The 20,124-nt window shown below is 44.3% G+C and overlaps 2 protein-coding genes across 8 annotated transcripts in view; one reads left to right on the top strand and one right to left on the bottom strand.

Annotated features, from left to right (window-relative positions):
* GRAP2 (GRB2 related adaptor protein 2) overlaps window positions 1-20,124 on the top strand; it is a 65,173-nt gene that overhangs the window by 26,591 nt on the left and 18,458 nt on the right. For 3 of the 7 annotated variants that reach the window (XM_053662242.1, XM_053662244.1, XM_037160480.2), the window contains one exon: window positions 13,493-13,541. The exons of 2 other annotated variants lie outside the window; for them this stretch is intronic. In XM_053662242.1, the coding sequence (XP_053518217.1) occupies window positions 13,493-13,541 (49 nt within the window). Of the gene's footprint in view, window positions 1-1,364; window positions 1,600-13,492; window positions 13,553-20,124 lie in introns of those variants that run through there. 2 more of the 7 variants (XM_037160481.2, XM_037160476.2) reach the window with 2 other exon arrangements.
* ENTHD1 (ENTH domain containing 1) overlaps window positions 1-20,124 on the bottom strand; it is a 183,672-nt gene that overhangs the window by 146,064 nt on the left and 17,484 nt on the right. Inside the window, exon 3 of the mRNA XM_053662245.1 lies at window positions 9,689-9,758. The gene's annotated coding sequence lies outside the window, so the exon portion shown is untranslated. The remainder of the gene's footprint in view (window positions 1-9,688; window positions 9,759-20,124) is intronic.

The raw sequence follows: 20,124 nt of genomic DNA, 5'->3' as shown, positions 1-20,124 counted from the left end.
GGCGGTTTCAGAATTGAGATAATGAGACGCTAACCCAGGCTGGGGCAGTAGGATATCTCTGCCATACATTACAATTCTGTGAACCCTTCCTAGGAATTCCTATAAAACTGTGTTCAGTGTGCCTAGCTGTCCCCACACTCTAAGACAGTGAGACTGTGATGTTATTGTGTGCTACACAGAGCCCTGCAGTTTGTACATGGAATGGGCCCAGGTGTGGTCTACGTGCAGACCTCAGAGCCTGCAAAGTCCAGCTCCTCCACTGGCCAGTTCAGAAGGCAGCCCATGCTCAGTTCACACAGCTCACCAATGACAGAGCTAGGGCGTGTCTACATCTCCTTACTGCACTCCAACAACATGTCCGAAGTGGGTCCAAATTCTGCTTTGAGGGCTGTGTGTGTCTGTGTGTGTGTATGTGTGTGTGCAGAAATCTGGCAGGATCCAGAAGAGATTTTTGGCCCCCTAACTGAGGTAGTTGAGATTCTTGTCCTTTACTCTCCCCAGACCCCCCACCCCAAGAAGTCCCTCCCTGAGCCTGCACTTCATTCCTGCCTGCTCCCTGCCTCTGTGCTGCCCTGCAGTACCTTCTGGCCTCTCGTTCTCTGATCACACCCTGTGATTTCTCGTGGCCTGCCACTGACTGTGCTGTCCTCTTTGTCTGGAGCACTTTAAGGCCCCAGCTTAGAGCACACCCTGGCCTCAGCCCCACCCCCCCACTCCAGGCAGACAAAGGTCTCCCTCCATGGAGCTTCCACACTACACACACAGAGTTCTATCACTGTCTCTCCATGATATTTTATAATTGTTGATGGGCCTGCTTCCCTCCTGCCCTTCAGCAGTGAGCTCCTGGGGGGCAGGAACTGTGGGGCTGCATCAGTGGACACCCCGTATCTAGCCCAGTGCATGGCACATACTTGCATTTAAACATCCGCTAAATGAATGAATGAATAACATTTGCCTTCTTGGTGCATTCAGTCATTTAATAAATATTTATTGAGCAATTACTTATAATCGGCACCTCAATAGTCAGTCTTAAATGTCAAAATATACCAATGCACTCAAGCTCCAAATTATGCATGCATCAATTATGCATGTAGGGTGTTAACATGCACGCGCAGCAGGAACTGCGTACATAACCACACATACCGGAGCTAGCAAATGCAGTAAACTGCATGCCAGATGTCCTTGTAATTTACAAAGACCCAAGAACCAAAAATGACAGTTAGCTCCATAAGCCCTCTAAAAGAAAAAAGAAAAAAATGCAAAAGAACAAAAGAACCTCAGGCAGAAGGAAGTGGCTCCGTTTTTTTTTTTTTCTGTGCACTCGAACCAGGGGTGGGGGAGATTTATCAAAGCTTTCTATGCTGGGCAGGTTCACGTAAGTCTGAGTTTCTCAAGGGTTGGCTTTAGGAGCTGTTAGGAAAATTCATTGCCATGCAGGAGTCAGGGGACTGGTTTTTATTCCACTGGAAATTGTTAATGGGGACGGCATTAGCGGCCCCTTATTGCTTTGCCTGATAGAGAGACAGCAGGTTTACCCAAGCAATTCTGGAGCCCTGATCACTGCCAATTAGGGGAGCATTGTCTGGCTGACATAATCAAGTGAGTATAAATATATTTATTGTGATTAGAATGGGGGAGGGAAACAGCAGGAAGATTGAGGTAGAGACCGCCTACCCCCCACCCTCCGCCTGGCACCAGCTTGTGTCAGGCTCAGGGAGTCTGTCACTGGGGGCTCAGTTAAAGCCGCCGCAGGCTTTCTAAGGTGGAAGGCACAGTTGAGAATTCAGGACTAGAACTGGTTTTTCCCAGAAGGGGCCCCGTCTCTCTTTATTTTTGCTCTTCGCTTCTTCCCTTTTTTTCATGTTCGTTTCTGCGAAAGCTGAATAGAGAAGAGAAACCAGATGCCATGTTGATCACATTTTAATTCTGCCCTGTCGTCCATGCCGCCCCCACTTAGCTTACCTGCAGCTCAGAGTGATCGCCGGGACAGCAATGTGGCAGGACTTGCCACCCTCTCTGCCTGCCTGGCTGTGCAAGTCTGTCTGGCACGGGGTTTAATCTCACCGTGGACTTGTGGGACTTTTGTGGGAATATCTGTGATGTGTCTCAGAGCTGGAGTTGAAAGAGCCCAATAAAAATAGTCCCCTGCAGTGGACTAGATGTGGAAGGAGTTTATCACATTCTAACAGCTAAAAAAAAGAGGGCCAGCATTTAAGTCCCAGCTGGTGGCATTTTTGTCTGACTGGAGACTGGGGTCTGTTTAAGCATCTGCACACATTTCAAAATGCAGGCAGCACCTCTTCATCCCCGAACAAATGGCCGAAGGCACTGTTACAGAGGGATCAAGGACGGAATTTCAACGCATGGCTGAATTTGAATTCTGGTCAGTGCAGGGCCGGTCCATCAGACACTCGACTTTTCTCTTCTCACCCTTGACTCTGTGATAACAGCAGTTCTAGAGCTGGGCTGATTTCAGCTTCTTTCCCCAGCCCCCCTCGTGCATGCTGCTCTATCCCGAAGGTACTTCCCAGTGACCACGACAGAGGGAGAAACCACCCCCCTTGGGTGTCTTGCTGCCCAGGGTCCTGTCCCTTCAGTTTGTCTTCACAGCTGCCAGTGGCTCTCAGCCTGTCTTCTCGAACATTTCAAAAACTGTTTTATTACTGGTAGCGCAGATATAATTTGTGACCATATAAGGGAAGGTGTAGATACACAAAATAATAAGGGGCCCGTGTAAGAGAAATGTCATTTGTACAGATCACTCAGCCTGGAGACATCTGACCACTTATTCAGTCTGTTCCTGCTAAATGTTTCCTTCTTCAGCTGCTCAGGAGTAAGGCCAAGCTCTCCACCCAGCTAACAGAAAGAAGCATTCCTTTACTTTTCAAATTATTGTGGACAAAACACTTCTTTTTCTGTCTTCCACATCTTGCCAGATATATTGTTTTTTGAGAACTAGAGCTTGTTTATCTCCAAGGCAGAAGAAAGTATTATTTACCCATTAACAAATTACCTCTTACAGTGAAAATACAGAGGAACTCTCTCACTTTGTTAATAAATGGTTTATTCGCCTTGGCTGAACCTTGACCACTGTTCCCTTCAAGTTGGGTTAATTTTCTCTTGTTGGTTTTTGTTAACTTATAGTGAATAGAATTTGGTTTTCTGTTTGATTCTGCTTTTTGACGGCGGGCCTGCCTCCTCTGGGTCTGTTTGTTTTGTGAGTTGGTCAGATTAAACCCTTAACATTTATCGAGTAGCCTGTTGTGTTGGGGGTTCTGGGTTTCTGTGAAACACTGCCCACTTGAGAGTTAGATGAAGTCACTAATCTGAATGTTAACTCCCTCCGAATCCATCATTCCTTTTGCTGTGTAGATGGGGGCATGCAATAGCCATCGACAAAGAGACAATGGGGTGTCGTAAACCGAGCTTGAGTTCTTTCATCTGTGAGACCTGCACTGTACAGCCTCACAACCTTGGGCTCCTTGCTTCTCTCTTTCGGTCACGCACTCTGTTATGAATGCTGATGGGAAGAGCAGAATAGTCAGTTCTTCTCTGCTGTTCTCTGTAATGAGACCAAGCCAAACAGACAACAAGGAGCCTGGTCTAACCACATAACAGTGGTACAAATTGCATATGGTCTCTTTGGCCTTGAGTGTTTAGATGACATTTAGTGTTGTATTTGATGAATACCACTTAGTTAAGGAGATCAAACCTCTCGGACACAAACAAAGCTCTTGATCTAGTTGGGCATTACATCTTACATCATTTTGATTCTTTTTACTTAGGGTACTTCTTACTAGGAAGTGGTAAAAGAGAAGATAGCAGTCCAGTTAATAGTACTATATGTCAACTTACTGGTTTTGATACTATACTATGATGATGTAAGATGTCACCATTAGGAGCAGCAGGATAAAAGGGTGCAGGGGTACTCTCTGTACTATTTTTGCAATTTTCTGTGCATTTGTTATTATTTCAAAATAAGAAATTAATGAGAGAATAAGTATGAATAGGATTGCAATAGGAGAAATGAGTGCTTATCTTGGTTTTAGTCCCTTGCTGGACCACTATTCATATATCTGTGAGTAGTCAGATCAGAGCCAGGGCTCATTTTTCTGTAGAAGAGAAGAAAGAACTAGAATGAGCCCAGAGAACCCCTGCCAACATCTGATTAGAAGTCCTACTTCCTGCCTCTCCCCACCCCCTTTGCCTGCACAAACTTACCTTCTGTATGCACACTCACCTCTCCTTCCTTCCTTCCCTCCCATTCAAGGGGAAATGCCTCACCTGCTGCTACGAATAAGCTCCTTCACACATACACAAGGCACCCATCTGTTCCTGCTGTCTCCAAAGGCTCTGTCCTTCTATATAATCTCCCCTTGTGAGTTCCTTCTTACCTGGGGTGTTAACAATCACCTGTATGAGAATAGCTCCCAAATTTATACGTCTACTCAGACCTTTTTGCTGAGATGCACACCTACATACACAACCCCTGATTGGGAATCTCTGCCTAGGTGTTTCACATTTCAAATTCCTTCCAGTTCATCTTTTCTTCCTATATTCCCTCATCTCTGAATATGTCATCGCCATCTACCATATTGCTTGTGGCAGAAGGCCATCCCTAGGCTCGTTCTGCCTCGTGTGCAGCCTCTAGCCACATGTGCTATTAAGTACTTCAGATATGGCTGGTCCAAGCTGAAATGTGCAGTAAGTGTAAAATACACACCAGAATTAGTTCAGAAAAAAGAACACAAACTATTGCAATAATATTTTACACTGATTTCATGTTGAAATAGTGTTTGAATATATTGGGCCAAATACAACAAATTGTTAAAAACAATTCCCTTTTACTTTTTAATGTACTACTAGAATGTTTAAAAGCACATATGTGGCTTTCATAATATTTCTATTGTATAGTGTTGCACTAGACTTATCTGCCTTTCAGCCACACCCAATTGGCCAGAAGGTCACAGTGATCCTCTTGATTCAAGCAAGACAAGGGACAACATTAGTTAGGTGCACAGGCTGAATTTGAATCCTGGCTCCACATTTTTTGATGCATGTGAACCTTGGCTTGTGTTTAACTTCTCTGAGCTTTGATTTATCTCATCTGCCAGGTATATATGAAAATAGTTCTTACTCCTTAGATTCTTGCAAGCATAAAATGAGATGTTATGTGGAAAACACTTGCTATGGAGATAAAAGCATGTGCAAAGGCACAGTGTCAGAAGAAAGAGTGTGATCTCTCACATCTCTCAGTGTGACCCACTGTGGAGGTCACATTTCAGACCCCCATCAGTTCTAACCAAGGTTACTTACAATAGTTTCTCAATCTCCAGTTCATTCTGCCCTCCAGTCCCTCACACTGCCACTAGATTAAACATTTGCATTATCAAAAATTTTAGTTATTTTTAGTTATTCCCTATCACCTTTGGGATAAAGTCCAAAGTCTTTGGCACACTATACAAGTCCCTCCATGACCTGCCCTCACCCAGGTCACCAGTCCTACCCCCACCAGTCTGCGATGGCCACAGTGAACCCAATGGACTCCCCTACTACTCCTGGCACATGCCACTCTCCCTGTCTTTGATGTATATGCCCTCTACTTGTCTGCAAGGCTGAGTTCATCACCTCATTGGCCCCTCCTGCACCTGTGCCCATCCAGGCTGGAGAGGAGCTGTTCCCTCAGGCTCCCCAACCACTTGAGGTCTGGCTCCATCATCACACCGATCTCACTTCTCCAGCTGACTGGTCTGTCCTTCCTACAACACTGTGAGCCCGCTGAGGCCTAGGACGGGCCTCTCATTCCCTCTGCATCTCCCTGCTGAGCACGGTGCCTGGCACAAAGAAGGGCCTAGCAGATGTTTGTTGAGCAAATGCGTAAAGTATATAGGAGATACTCCTGAGAGAGCTAAGGAGCACGAGAGCCCAGTGGAATCACGCAGCAGAAAACCTGAAGACAACCGGCCCACAGAGAAATCACTGCTTCTTGGCCATGGAGACAGAGTTGGGAAAGAGAAAAAATCTGGGCAAGGAGTCAGTCATGGGGGATTTGAAGTGAAAGACTATAAAAAAGAAAAAATCATGCAAAAAACGGAACTACATTTCGTACTGCTAGTGGTTTAGTAACTTCCTCCACCGTGGTTCCAGGAAGAGACAGGCTCTAGGAAGACACAGACCATGTACAGAAAGGACAAGGTATCAGCAACCAATTTGAGGATTATTTGTCATCAGGACAAATACATGGTGATACAAGTAAATGTCAACCTGTGACCACGTGATGAGACTAATAATTTACTGGGACTGCTGCCTAGGAATTTTTTACTGTGGTACAAATGCCAAGCATGGAAAAATTTGACAAGTTATAGATATGAGAAAGCAGATAGTGAATTTAAGAATAACGACATGAAATGCCAGAGTAGTCACAAGAGGAATATCTGAATATATGAGGGCTTAGAGGGTTCCTACTTCACCACAAGTTTAGATTACAAGAAAATTCACTTATAAAAACAGAAATTTCAATATATAAAACCCACTTATCAAAACACACAGTATTCCAGAGTACATACTAGTAAGAAGACACCTTTTGACCTACACAATATTAAAAGTAACAAATAAAACAGGAAAGGTAGAGAAAGGAAGTAGGACATTTTGAAGCTCATGGGATGTATGAATGAGAAAATATATACTTCTGCATGCAAACCATAACCTTCACAAGAACACCTGAACACTTCACTCCCAGACCTCAGGCCTCATGCCACAGGTTAGCCCACTTCCCCGATTTCGTGGAAGAGAACTTGTGGGACGGGCATCGTGTGAGGTGAAGGGGCAGCAGGCAGAAATTGAGATGGGATGTAGAAAAGATTAAAACGATGCCTGGCCATAATTCTTAACACTGAAATTTCCATTAAAAAGTTAAACATTTCAGATATACTAGAAAGCTATTTGTTGTGTATTTGAATTCTACTGAATTCTGTCCAGCAGGCCTCCTTAGTGAGGTGGCCCTTTGGCACTCATGCTTCCTGAGAGCCCTGCCAGGGCTCATTGCTGGCTACCGGTGCACGATGTAGTACAAGTTAACACCTGCTGAGTGCCCACTATGTGCCAGGCACCATGCTAAGATGCTTAGACGGATATTTCACATGTTATTCACAAGAACACTACGAGGCAAGCACTATTGTTATTCCTGTGTTAAAGATGAGGAAACAGAGGCTCAGAGTGTTAAATAACTTGCTCAGGGTCACCCAGATAGTGGTAGTGGTAGAGCTGAGATTTGAACTTTGGCAGCATGACTCCAAAAGCCCATGTGCTTACCCATCTCATCTGATGTGGCCCCAGCACTACCAAGGGTAGAAGAATAAAAGAGCAAGAGCACAGGGTATGATGGGCAGGTCCTGAGTAAGGCCTTAAAGCAGTTTTGAAATTAGACTAGGTGCCTTCATTTCAGTTAGAAAAGTACACCCCTAACTTAGACAGATGCAGTCCCAACCAGGACTCACAGCTTGACTAGAAAGCAGCAGATGGACTTCAACCCCACCGCAGTCTCAGCCAGGGGCCCTCGCATGGTGAACAACCTGCACAACTGTACATAGTGGCCTGCATTAGTTGGCGGAAGAAAAACCAGCTCAGAGGCAATGATGCAGATGGGGCACTTAGAGAATAATTAGGAACCATTTACTAAAGCACATTGCATGTAGTACGTGGTTTTCTGAAGTCAGTTTAGAGAGACACAATGGGATAGATTGCTGAAGGCCTGACATGACAACGGGAGAGTCCCGAGTGGATCTGGGAGGTGGTGGATCAAATGGGAAGGTGACCCCAAGGACATGTATGACAGAAAGCTTCAACACACAGCGATCTTGGATCCATCAACAGGAGGAACAGGATGGGAATGCAGTGCAGTAGGTAAGGTGACAACAGACTATATTTAAAAGTCATCAAAAGGAAACTCAGTAGCCTGGAAAGGAGGATGAGAAGTGGGGAACAGAAAGCACAAAAGGGGGAAAGTGAGTGAGAAGATAAATGCTTTTCACCTTGCATTTTCCCCAGTATGGCCCTGAAGGAAGAGCTGCCCCAGTTCTGGTGCATTTTCTTCCAGAGGGTTATTAGCCTGGCAGATAAGGAAAGGGCCACCTGCATACACAGTGAGTGTAGCGAGGCATCTGGTTACATTCGTCCTGATATCCTAGAGAACAAAATGCAGGAAGAAAGGCTGAATGATAGCTACTTAATCTGGTGTGTTTGGAGTCAATACTCAAAGTAGGTTGATTCATAGACTAATGACAGCCTGGAGGGAGGCTTTAGGTAAGAAACTGTGTTCCAAGACGACCAATTTGCTTAAGATTGCACAGCAGGAGAAGGGAAGAGTCAGGATTCAAACCCAGCTCTGCCTGACTCCAAAGCGCATGTTCTATTTATTATGGAATAAAGACCCAAAAAGGCATTAAGTTTGCTTGTGGAAAAAAAAAAAAAGTTGGAAGAGATGACCAGAGGGGAGGAATACAAATCCACGCCAGAAAGAACTGTGGCTGACGGAAGAGACTGCCAACGGGGAAGGACAAAAACAAGACGAATGTCAAAAAGATGAAATGTAAGCCTCTTGTTTAGGTTTTCAAACCCCCCTGCAGAAGCAGAGAGGCCTGGCCTGATGCCTCTTCACAGTGGGGACACTTGGGTTTTGTCATAGCTATTGAACTCCCTAATGGCCCAGAGTGTAACACATCATTAAAAATCTACTGTCCAGATGAATAATTAAATAGTCCAATCATACTCGGTCCAGCCCAGACCCCTGGGTTCAATCCCAAGTAGCATGTTCTGAGAACACTGAGAAACCGTGACGTGACCTGAAGACAGTGTCCAGGAGAGCAAGGGGTCTGCACTTTGTCATATGGAAGGCTGTAGAGGACCCTGGGGGCATTTATGTTTATAAATAAGAAATCGGGACTTGGGAGCATCTTCACATAGCCAAAGCTTTTATTTCTTAGGGCAGAATTCAGACTGAAAATTAGAATGAGCCATTGTGGCTCACTATAGCAATTCACCAAGTTATTCATCCCCTCCCAATTCCACGCCTCCCCGTGCCCATTCTCTGACATCTCAGTGAATTAGGGAAAGACTGGATCGACTTCAGTGTCACTTCCAGCTTTGGGAACCTAAGATTTAGGGTCCTACTTGCTGTAGGGCCCTAAACTCAATAGCCTGGAAAAGAGGCTAAATCAAAACTGGCAATTAAGAAGAAAGAGAACTACTTGAAACAAGGCAAGTACACATGTCCCTCAGTTTAAGCAAACTCAAATTAAGACCTAAATTTCCAGTTGATGGAAGTAATTTACACTATCATTCTTTTAATTGGCAGCTTTTTAGTGCCTTGATGGGTAACTTAATATTTTAAAATGTAATTATCACCAACTTTTCAGGACAGACATATCAGGGGAAGCAAGGGAAGCTGTTATATGGCTTAATGTCCACTTTGGTGAATTGTATGCCCAGCAAACTGAAAAATGACTGCATTCCAATAATAAATGGGTGCTCGGGTATATAAATAAAAAGTGACAAGAAGATTAAAGTGGTTGTGGTTGTTCAGTCATCTACTGTACCCTTTTGAGCTTTGCCCAAATAAGAATTAAAGCGACACAGGTGGTAAAGAAAAGGAGAGAGGACACCGAGTGTACGTGCAGCATTTGCAAATGACCTTTCAGCCGTGGCGATGACAGAGCAAGACCACGAAGGCTTTCAGATTCATGATCAATATTCCATGGTTCCTGAAATCAATAGAAACAAATATAAAAATCAATGGAAACGAACACGGAGTGACCAGAAGGAGAGGAAGGGGAAGGAGAATGCGAAGGCACCATGAAATCCCGGTGACGCATGTGAGGGGAAATCACGATGTGAATAGGAACTAGGAAGTGAAAAAATAAATGAAGCCTGAAAATTTGCAAGATGTCTGTCTGTCTGTCTGCCTGTCTCCTTTTTGCCCCCTACCTGCATCCGCTGCCACCCCTCCCACCCTTCTTACAGGGCTCATTAGGTAATTTCTGATTCTGGGTGGGTGTGACTAATGCCTCACTCATGTTGGGGTTTTGATAGCAGGATTCACGGTGTCTCTGTAGACAGTTGTCATTACTTTAGGTAACAATGAGGGTCGAATGAGGGACTGGCAAGTGTCCTGTCAGCTCCGCAGCAGAGGGGGGCTGGAAGGAGTGGCTCCAGCAGGGTTGGTGGGCTCTTTCCACTTCACTGTTGTCCTGTTGGATTGATGTTTGCTTAGGGTGTCACTTAAACAAGCAAAGTGGAGGAGATTTAAAAACAAAGGCATTTTAAATATACTTTTTTTTCCTAATTAGATTATAGTGAGTAATGTTTTAAGGAGGTAGAAAAAGAACTTGAAAAAATATTATGGGGACAGTTGATGGTGGGAAAGGTTAGAAAAGAGTGAGACAGAGAGAACACTGAACAGAAAGGAAAGGAAAAGAAGAGAGCAGTAGCTTGTAAGTTTATTAACTGAGATTGTTTCCATTTCTGCAATTGCCTTAAAGCAGATGATTGCCTGGTCTGAGGTCAGCCAAGTTTATTGCAGTCTTTGCCTCTTTGAGGAGTAATGGCCTTGAATTTTGTGGGTGTGTGAGAACTGTTGCCGACAACTGCTCGGCTGAAGAACAGTGCTCAGGAAGGTTTCGGGGGCCCCAAGCTAGTTAGTAGTTATCCGGAATTAGCATGGGACTCGCGCCCTTTTGCTAGGGCTGGCAGAGGGCCCGTGTGGAAGCAGAGTGCATGGCCTTAGGAGCCAGCGGACAAGTTCACTCCTCTCTCCCCTCAGTTTCTCAGCTACAGAATGCAGCATTAGTTTTAAATGTGATAGTAATAATAATAACAGTGGTAGACCCTATCAATACACAGAGCTTAGTCTTAGCCAGTTGTGCCTGGACGCAGGTGAGGCTTCGCTGCATGCTGTCCCAGTGTGGCTGCCCAGGGGCTTCCTGTTTCAAGACGACTGCGCAGCAACTGAGCTCTGGGCTGACAGCGAGGTTGAGAAGCCAAGTCGGTGTTCTGTCTCCCAGGCTTCCATTTCTGTACTTCCCTCTGGTCAGTGGCATCTTCTCTCTTTTCTTCCTGGGTTGTCTTGATCACAGGGCCACTTACCTTCCAGTGGCTTTGCAGCCAGCGCACGGTAGTGAGTGGAGAGATGCTGGCACTAGCGCAGGGTAAATAAGGAAAAAGGGGGGCTTGGAAAGCTGAAAGGAGTATATGCTTGGCAGATATACACTTTCTAGAAAGTTTTGTCATTGTCTTCTCTATGAGAAAGGATGGTAGATAGCAGAGATGCCAAAGTGCTTTAGAGAAAGATGCTAAACTGTTGAACTCCAAAGAAGACCGAGCATTCTCCGTCCTCTTCCTCACAATGTTGTGGGGCGAGGATTATGACTGGATTCTTGATGAGGAAACTGAGGCACAGAGAAGTTAACTTTCCCCAGCTATCAAGTAAGACTCGAGATTTGAAACAGACACCCCTGACATCCCGGTCCCATGAACCTCCACAGTTGCAGGCAGCCTCACCTTACACAGAGTGGCAAGTTAGGAAGAAAAGGGAAGAATTTGCTTGAGTTTGATAGGACATTTATTGCATTTAAAGAAAAAGATATTTTTCTTACAAAAATATTGAGGACAAGTAAGAGTTTATGTGACTTGCTTTGAACTTAGAAAAAGTTGTTTATAAGCCAGACTGGTGTTGATTGAAGAAGAGTGAGGTAATAAAAAGTAGAACAAGGAATATTATAGGTCAACTGTGCTTTAACAAAAAACAGTTTTTAAAAACTAAACCAGAAAAAGGAAGAGCAAATGCCCCTTCATCTGGACATCACTCAATTTATAAGGCTGGGGAGGAGACCTGCACAGGGACAAGCTCCTGATTTGTTTCCTTTCCCCTTCTGTTTGCTCCCCACTCCTCACCCCACCCCCGGAAAAACAGAAACAAAAACAAAAACCTTAAGCAGGAAAAGAGGAGCCAATTTAAAAAGAGGGACGAATCCTCAAATCCTCGAGACCAATGAAACCTCCCTAATCCACAGTGACAGACAGGGACCTGCAGAACAGCACTTTGATTAAATAAGGATCTACAGGATCTAGAGGGACTCTCCAGTCATATTAAGTTTGTAAGTCTTTGAAATATATTTATGTGGCTTCCAAACCTAGAAATCAAGTGCCTGCTAGCTGGAGGGATGGTTCCCATTGGGAAAACAGGAGGAAATTTCAAGGCAGGGCTGAAGGGTGGGACTGACACTGTAGGAGGCTGGCAGAGAGAGGGTCTGGTGGAGAGAACCGGGCCGGGGGGTGTGAGGCCAGCCCCGCCGAGGGGGCCTCTGGTCTCAGCCTGATGTCCAGGGAGAGGACAGCACACTGCTCCTGTCCAAGTGTCCTGTTTCACCTGCAAGCCCACTGCCCGTTAGAGACCTGTTACCAGAGACAGCTCTGTTGCTGCTCTCCTCAGAAGTGAAGTAGCCACAGAATGACTGCAGGTGGGGGACACACCTGCACAGAAAGATGGGGAATGCCCCGAAGGCTTCTTTCATAAGCCACCTCCTTGCAGTCTCCACAACTAGCATTGGGTCAGCACGAGTAGTTGCTGTTCTCAGATAAGCTTTGGAGCCCATCCAGCTCCATGTGTTCACCCCTGCCTGTCGTGCTAGGGGATTTATGGTTTCCTGGGGCTTTCAAGGAGGAAATAATGAGTCACCTGGGGACAAGAGGAAACTAGCAATGCCATACGTGCATAAAAGCATACAAAATGGAGGCTCTTACAGGGTATTAAAATCTCAGCCAACCAACCAGAAATGGTCTGGTGGGGTATAGTTCACTTGTCTTGACTTACTCTGGTTGCAATAAAATCAGAAATGTTTATACCCCATGGAGAGAGCACCTGTGGAAATAAACTAGGTCCTCCTGAGAAGGCCATTAATATTCCTCTGGAATCTTGAGCCTAAAACGAAAGAGTCTTGCATCTGACTTGGGAGGTCCAAGGTCTAGAGAAGCATAGGAATTCTGGGTTGGAAATCTTTTAAAGTGGTGGCCCCTGAAAGCCACTCCCAAGTTCATAGCTACCTGTAAGCGGGGTTATAGCTGCCATGATTCAACTCCCACCTCACCCTCAGCACCTGGCCACAGATCACAGTTTCCAGAGAGCCCAGAAGAAGGATCTTACTAGAATAACATTTGGGGGTCTCTATTTCAGAGGATGAGTTAGAAGTAATTCAAGACCAAGCACAGTTTTTTGTTGTTGTGGTTTTTTTTGAAGTTTAAGCCTTGTCAGACAGTTCAGGGACAAGGTTGACATTTCTAACATGGCCAGCTGACTAAAAGGTCTGCTGTGGCAGGGCTTCTGCTGGTTTAGAGCAGAGCAAAAATGTTGTCATATGAGAACCCAAAGTGAGGGAAAGCCAGCCCTCAACCTCTTGGCCATGCTCCATCTTTGCTTTCTTTCTTTCTCTTTCCTTTCCAGATTGGATTGGTTTGCGTTTCCAGAAGACTGTTTAAGCAGCGGCCGACAGGTGAATGATAGGTAGCTGTTCATCCTATTCTGACGAATTTTTGAGATTAACGATTTGTGTTGAAGCCCCTACTGCATGTTTTTCTTTTATCCGAACTCTACAAGTGTAACCGGAGCCTTTCTGCCTCAGTTTGTCACCTTTTACTGGGCACCGGACAGGATAGGACACTGAAATAAACTAAGGCAGAAAGGCTTCAGCCACAGCCATCAGCTTCAGACAGACAGACAGACAGACAGACACACACACCTAGTGTAGTGGGTTCACACACACTCACTATACGGGCTTCAACACAAACCATGGAGCTAAAATCAAAAGCAGGAATGAGGAAACCAGTCACTGTGAGATTAACAGGGACCCCCTTTTAGGGAAACTCAGAGGAAATTTAAGTATCACGAAATGTGTAGGAACAGATGGTTTCCAATCTTTTTCATCTAAGCAATTCTGTATTTTATGGGTTTTAGACTCTTTGAAATGTCGAAGTTTATGTGCCTTCAAAGGCACAAGAGACAATGAGGACAGTCGAGAAACCTGTCTAGATAAAAGGTTGTGGGGCTTCAAGATACAAAGGAAAGTTACAAGATGGAATTGACGGTTTGGGGAGCACCATTGCCCTTTATTGGATTAAATAAATCAGACATTTAGCATTGGTGTATACTTCATTATCTCTGGCTGAGTTTGCTGAGAAGTCAGGGTACCTCTGAGTGGGAAATTAATTGATCCTTGTAAGTGGGTCCTATCTGCTGCCCCTTCCCTGAGGAAATCAATGATGGTTATAACTCTGATGGCAGGTCATTTATCGTGTTTTTATTCACTCAGCAAATATGCCCTAAGTGCTTACTAAACACTGGTTAGGTATTATAGGGAATCCAAGAACAAATAACAGCAGCTACTATTAGCACTTATTGGACACCTACTGTGTGCCAAGTTCCTTATATACACTAACACACTACACATCCATGCAGTGAGTATGTCAAGTTCTTCATACACACCAACACGCTACACACCCATGCAGTAAGTGTGGCCACCCCTGTCTTATGGATGAAGAAGCAGGGTACTTGGGAAGCAAATGGCACATCTGAGGTTCAAATCCAGGTCCATCTACTCCAAAGCCCACCCTCTGTCCTCTGAGCTACAACCCTTCTCCTTAAGAAGTTTATAAAGAAGAGAGAGGATACAGATATAAATAAATGTGTATGCCAGGGGGTGGCAAGCTATGGCCAGTAGGCCAAATTCAAGCTGTCACATAGTTTTGAGCATGAGCTAAGATGGTTTTCCCATTTGTAAATAGTGGTGGAAAAATCAGAAAACCAATAATACTTCATCCATGTAAAAATTACGTTCACCTGGCTGGTGTAGCTCAGTGGATGAGCGGGGGCCTGTAAACAAAGGGACTGCAGTTCGATTCCCAGTCAGGGAATGGCCAGTTCCCAGCAGGGAATGCACAGAGGCAACCATACACTGATGTTTCTCTCCCTCTCTCCTTTCCTTCCCTTCCCCCTCTAAAGATGAATAAATAAAATCTTTTTAAAAATTATGTTCAAATTTCAGCTTTCATAAATATAGTTTCATTGGACTCTAGTTTCTCCCATTCCTTTACTTTTCTCCGTGGCTGCCTTCTGGCTACAGCAGCACAGCGGGGTGGTTGTGGCAGAGACCATATGGCCACACAGCCAAAAATATTCACTCTCTGGCCCTTACAGAAAAGATTTGATGACTCCTAGTCTGTACTCCAAGTGAAACATTGTAGATCCATAGGAGAGGCTTTTCAAAGGATTTTGAGAGTTAAGAAGAAGGAAAACTAATATTTACTAAACCCAGGGTGTGAGGTGCTGTGAGGTTGCACAGGTGTGCTCTTTTTTAAGACTCAGCGCAGGAAAACCCAGACTCTAAAAGAGATAAATTAAAAGGTAGGGATTTGCATAACAATTTTTCCTTTCATTTTGTAAAAGGATTCACCACAGGGTTCTTTTATGCAGTGAGCTTCCATATGCATGCTAATATGATTCCATTTACAAATACTCTACTCATAATAACTTTTCAAGAACTTATCTATTGTATACAGTGAGGCTTAGCTATAATCATGAATCATTTTCCTGGCAGGTGAGGTTTCCTACTTCTGAAACGTCACTGAGCTGACCCAGCAGTTGCAGAGGGCAGCGGGTGCTTTACCTGCCCATTGTCTCCAGGAGGGGCTTCGACAGGTAGAAAGGCTGTGGGCCCAGGAGTCTGCCTTAGGTGAAGTTCAGCGGTTGGCATAGCTTCACATTTTTTGCCACATTCATCTTCATAACTACAGCCAAAATCCTAAAATGTTAACTCCTTACTATTCTATCACTTTATTTCATGCACAAGATCAATTCATAAAAATTACATTTGTTGCTGATGTCCTGATAAATATGCTGCCAGCAATATAGCTGGTCCTGGAACGACATGGATTTGAACTGTGCCAGTTTACTTATGCGTGGGTTTGTTGTTTGGTTGTTCGTTCCAGTGAATACCTATACTGTTTCCAATCTGAGGCTAGGAGTGCCCAGAGGAGGAGGGCCTGCCGTATACATCGCTTTCAGTTAGAAGACTTGAGCAACCTCGGATTTTCTTATCTGTGGGAGTTCTGGAACCAGTCCAGAATACCAAGGGACTGCTAGGCTTTCGGGGAGTCAAAAGTTCTTAGCGAGTTTTTGAGCGTGGGGTCAGCACCCCTAACCCCCATGTTGTTCAACAGTCAACTGTGCTTGGAAGGAGCAGTGTTTCCCTCTCTCTCTCTCTTTGCCCCTGAGGCATTGTCTTAACTGAATTACAACAGGAACTGGGGCAGTCACACAATCTTCAAATTAGAACTCCCCCCAGAAAAGTAGGGAGTGGTGTCACTGATTCGGTTCAGGCTCTCTCTTCCGGGTCCTGAGCCTGAATCTCCAAGCAGCTTTCTGATGTTATGCAATTGCTCTTTTTAAGAGACGCATAAAAAGAACCCTTGGCTATTCATAGCCCACTTAGGAGGAGCTGACATCTTTCAAGAAGTTTCTTGCCTGACACCATTTTGACAGTAGCTGTGTGTTTCTGAACACATTCACTTAATATGGCTTTCAATTAAGGGTACTTTTTTTCAATAAACATGTTGTTGTATTTTAATCAGTTTGGTACATGATACAGATTGGTTTTGCAGTTTTTAATGAACTGAAATCAAAATTTCTAAATACAGAAGTGTCTGCCTGTGCAACAAATACCTTAAGGGAAAGTAAGGTATTTTGATGGAACTACATCTGCATGAACAAATCAGATGAAAAATCTGAAAAGGTTTCTATATACCTTCTGGATTAAAAAAAATTATTAATGGCTCCAGACACTAAGTTGCTGAAGGAAGGAGGGAAAAGGCTGTGTGAGCTCTGGCATGAGAGCTCCTCTTGCAAAATCTAACCAGTTTCGTGTTACATGATTTTGTCATTATGGCGGCGTTTGAAAATATGGGCGATGAGACACTTCATCAACTACGTTTTCACAAAAATGTCTGTATGCGTTGGCATTATGTGTGACAGGTATTCAAATCTAGGTGAATGACACCAATTAAGGATATTTTAAAGGACTGTCTCATGGCTTCTGTTTACATCCTCTGTGGTGACTGTATTTTAGAAGTAGGAAAGTGTTCCTCGTATATAGTCTGAATATTTTTCAGGTCCTTTTACTGGTAAAAGAAGCTTAAATGGAAATGCAAGGGCAGAGAAAATTGTGCCTCGGGAAGTCCTGTGGGGGGCTGGATGCCTCGTCGTGAAGCAGATCTGTGTCGCAGGGCTGCTAATGGATATTACATGCAATTCATGAGGGGGGGTGAGACCGTAGCAGAGGGCTGGTGAGAAGCAGAGGGAGCAGTAGGGGCAGGAGGCTTTGTCACTGGGTTGGGGTAGGTACGGGGAGGCTGCTGGGGGTGGTTTTGCTGCCCTGGAATCCTGTCACTTCTCACTCACATTCTATGGCAGGTAGCATTTTAGCCATTTCTAAAGCTGATCACTGGCAGAAGGACCACATCTAATCCAACTGGGATGTTCTCTGAATAGGTGGCCCTGTCTTCATATACCCGTGAGGTCAGAAGCACTGTTACTGCAAACAGCATCGAGAAGGTGCCATTGCATTCTCGAATTGTAGAGATGACTGCTCTCTCTCTCCTCTTTTCTATCTTGAAATTGTTGCTACCATGTTTTATCTCCATCGTATATATTTTGTTCCTCAGATGCAGTATGCAGTGTTGGAAGGTATAGATTGCAAAACAATAGATAAATACTGAATAAACTACATAGGTTCAGTTTTCTTTCTCCATGGTGGCAAAATTAAAACTAATAGCCCTGGCCAAGTGGCTCGGTTGGTTAGAGTGTCATCTGGAACACCTAGAGGTTGCAGGTTCGATCCCCAGTCAGGGCACATACCTGGGTTGCAGGTTCAATCCCCATTTGGGATGTGTATGGGAAGCAACAGATAGATGCTTCTCTCTCACACTGATGTCTGTCTGTCTGTCTCTCCCTCTCTCCCTCTCTCTATCCTTGCCTCTCTCTCTAAAATCAATAAACATACCCTCAGGTGAAGATAAAAAAAAATTAATGGCTGTAGAGGAATGGGATATAAATTTTTATGCAATTCTATGATCAAAGAGGAGACTGACCCCTAGGGGTGGCACATTTACCTTCCTCTGCTATCAGGGAAGCAGAAAATGGTAAATTCAAAGAAAGAATTTGTAAAGCCCCATGATTTGAACAAAAACAGAGCATAAGCCACTTCACCATGAACATCTTCCTCCTACCCAATAGCCTCTGAATAGATTTCATTTCACAAATGGAAATGGGATGCAAACAAATATTTTCAAAGTGATTTCCTAAAGAGCAGGCCTGTGTAATTGGGTTTTTGAGCCAGGATTAATACCATAAGCTGGGGAGCTCTGCGGTGCACCTGTGTGGTTGGCTTTGCGGCGCCACCTGCCTCCTGGGGGGGCAGGGAAAAGGGCCCCCACTCAGAAGCGACTCTCCTTCGGCCTCGGCCCTTTCACTGAAGTGACTTATAGCCAGTCTGAACCAAGGCCTGATCTGGATTACATGTAATATAGGAAACAGCTTCCCAAGCTCAAGGTCATTATCTAGAGCATGCCTTTAATATTCTTTTCATCTCTAATTTATGTGACTTTCTAATATGTTTAGCATGGCACTCCCCTTGTCTCCCTCCTGCTTATTAAGCTAAATTTGCATAGAAATGGGATGTTGGTTTTCAGGACCATTCACCTGACACTTGATCTCCTGAGGCGACCAGTGTCTACTGTTGACACCATGAGGATGACCCACAGATACCACATTCTAATGTGGTGCCAACTAGAGGCAAGGCCTTAATTAGGGGACGCTTTGCATGTTAAAGTAATGGGGTGAATCAAATCGACAAAGGCATTTAGTATTCACTAAGGAGGGCAGAGTATGCTTTCCTGTTGAGTGGGTCATCCTAGGTCACGAAATTTTAATTTGCCTTAGATGGACAGATCTTGCAGAAAGTGTACAAAAAGTATACTTTTGAGGGGAGGGTAGTTTTGGCTGATGAGTAAGCTCAGACAGTGATGACATTTTACTTTGGCTGCTAAAGTATTTTTTGCTTAATATCTTTGGGATTGGTAATATTCATCTCAACAAATTGCCTTTGGATGACCAAGCAGAGGTGAAAAATCAAAGAAATGAGCCTGCTGCTATCACCGCTGTTGCAGTCGGCTTCAATCCCCAGATGTCTGCCACTGCGCCTGACCACCAGTGGCCACCTTCCTTATTTACCCAGATCTTGTCACTTGGGCAGAAATCCCCGTTGAGGGGACAATTGTAGTTCTAGTTTACTGGTCACTGAAAGTCAATTAGGTTTGGGGTTACTAATCTGAAGTGTTTGGGACTTAAGCAAATTTTGCAAAACATGAAAACCGAACAACAGCTTTTCAGGCTGCATCCTGATAGTAAGTCATCTTAGCGGAGGGCTGAGGGGTTTGAGGGTCATGGAGAACAAACATCAAATATCACAGAAAAGTTTCTAGGAGATGAGAGAAGTCAGAAGGAAAGTTGGGCTGCTGTTAGCCAGGCTATACCTTTGCTGAGGATAAATTAACCCCATCAAATTATTTTAAAACAAAAATGCTACTTAGCTTTATCTTCTATGACATTTTGCCTCTATTATTTAATTTAATTTCACTTCTTATTAGTTGACTATTATGACCTCCATTTTACAGGTGAGGAAACTTAGACTCCAAGAGGTCTAATTACATGTACAAAATCATAGAGCTAGCTATTCACCAACAAAATCAGGTCTCAGCTCTTTCTTACATCCCCACTATCTCCTAGAACCTAAACCTCTGTTTCATTTGTAGGCTGACCTATTTATCTCACACAGGTCTCATCTAGGAATAGGAGGGGTCAATATTTTAACTCAGTTAGGAAGTAATAAAGTGAAAAGTTTTCAAATGTACTTGGTTTATACTACATTAATAAAATAAATAAGGAAGCTGGCCTGTTGAGCCTGCCAACTCTAAAACCAGAGTGCTTTCTACTCTCAAACCACACAGAAGGCCCTGAAGTTCCCC

Source organism: Artibeus jamaicensis, unplaced genomic scaffold (assembly GCF_021234435.1).
Source record: "Artibeus jamaicensis isolate MK-2021 breed Jamaican fruit bat unplaced genomic scaffold, CSHL_Jam_final contig_233, whole genome shotgun sequence".
NCBI lineage: Eukaryota > Metazoa > Chordata > Mammalia > Chiroptera > Phyllostomidae > Artibeus > Artibeus jamaicensis.
The sequence above is the reverse complement of the archived record's forward strand: the minus strand, read 5'-3'. Positions and strand labels throughout refer to the sequence as shown.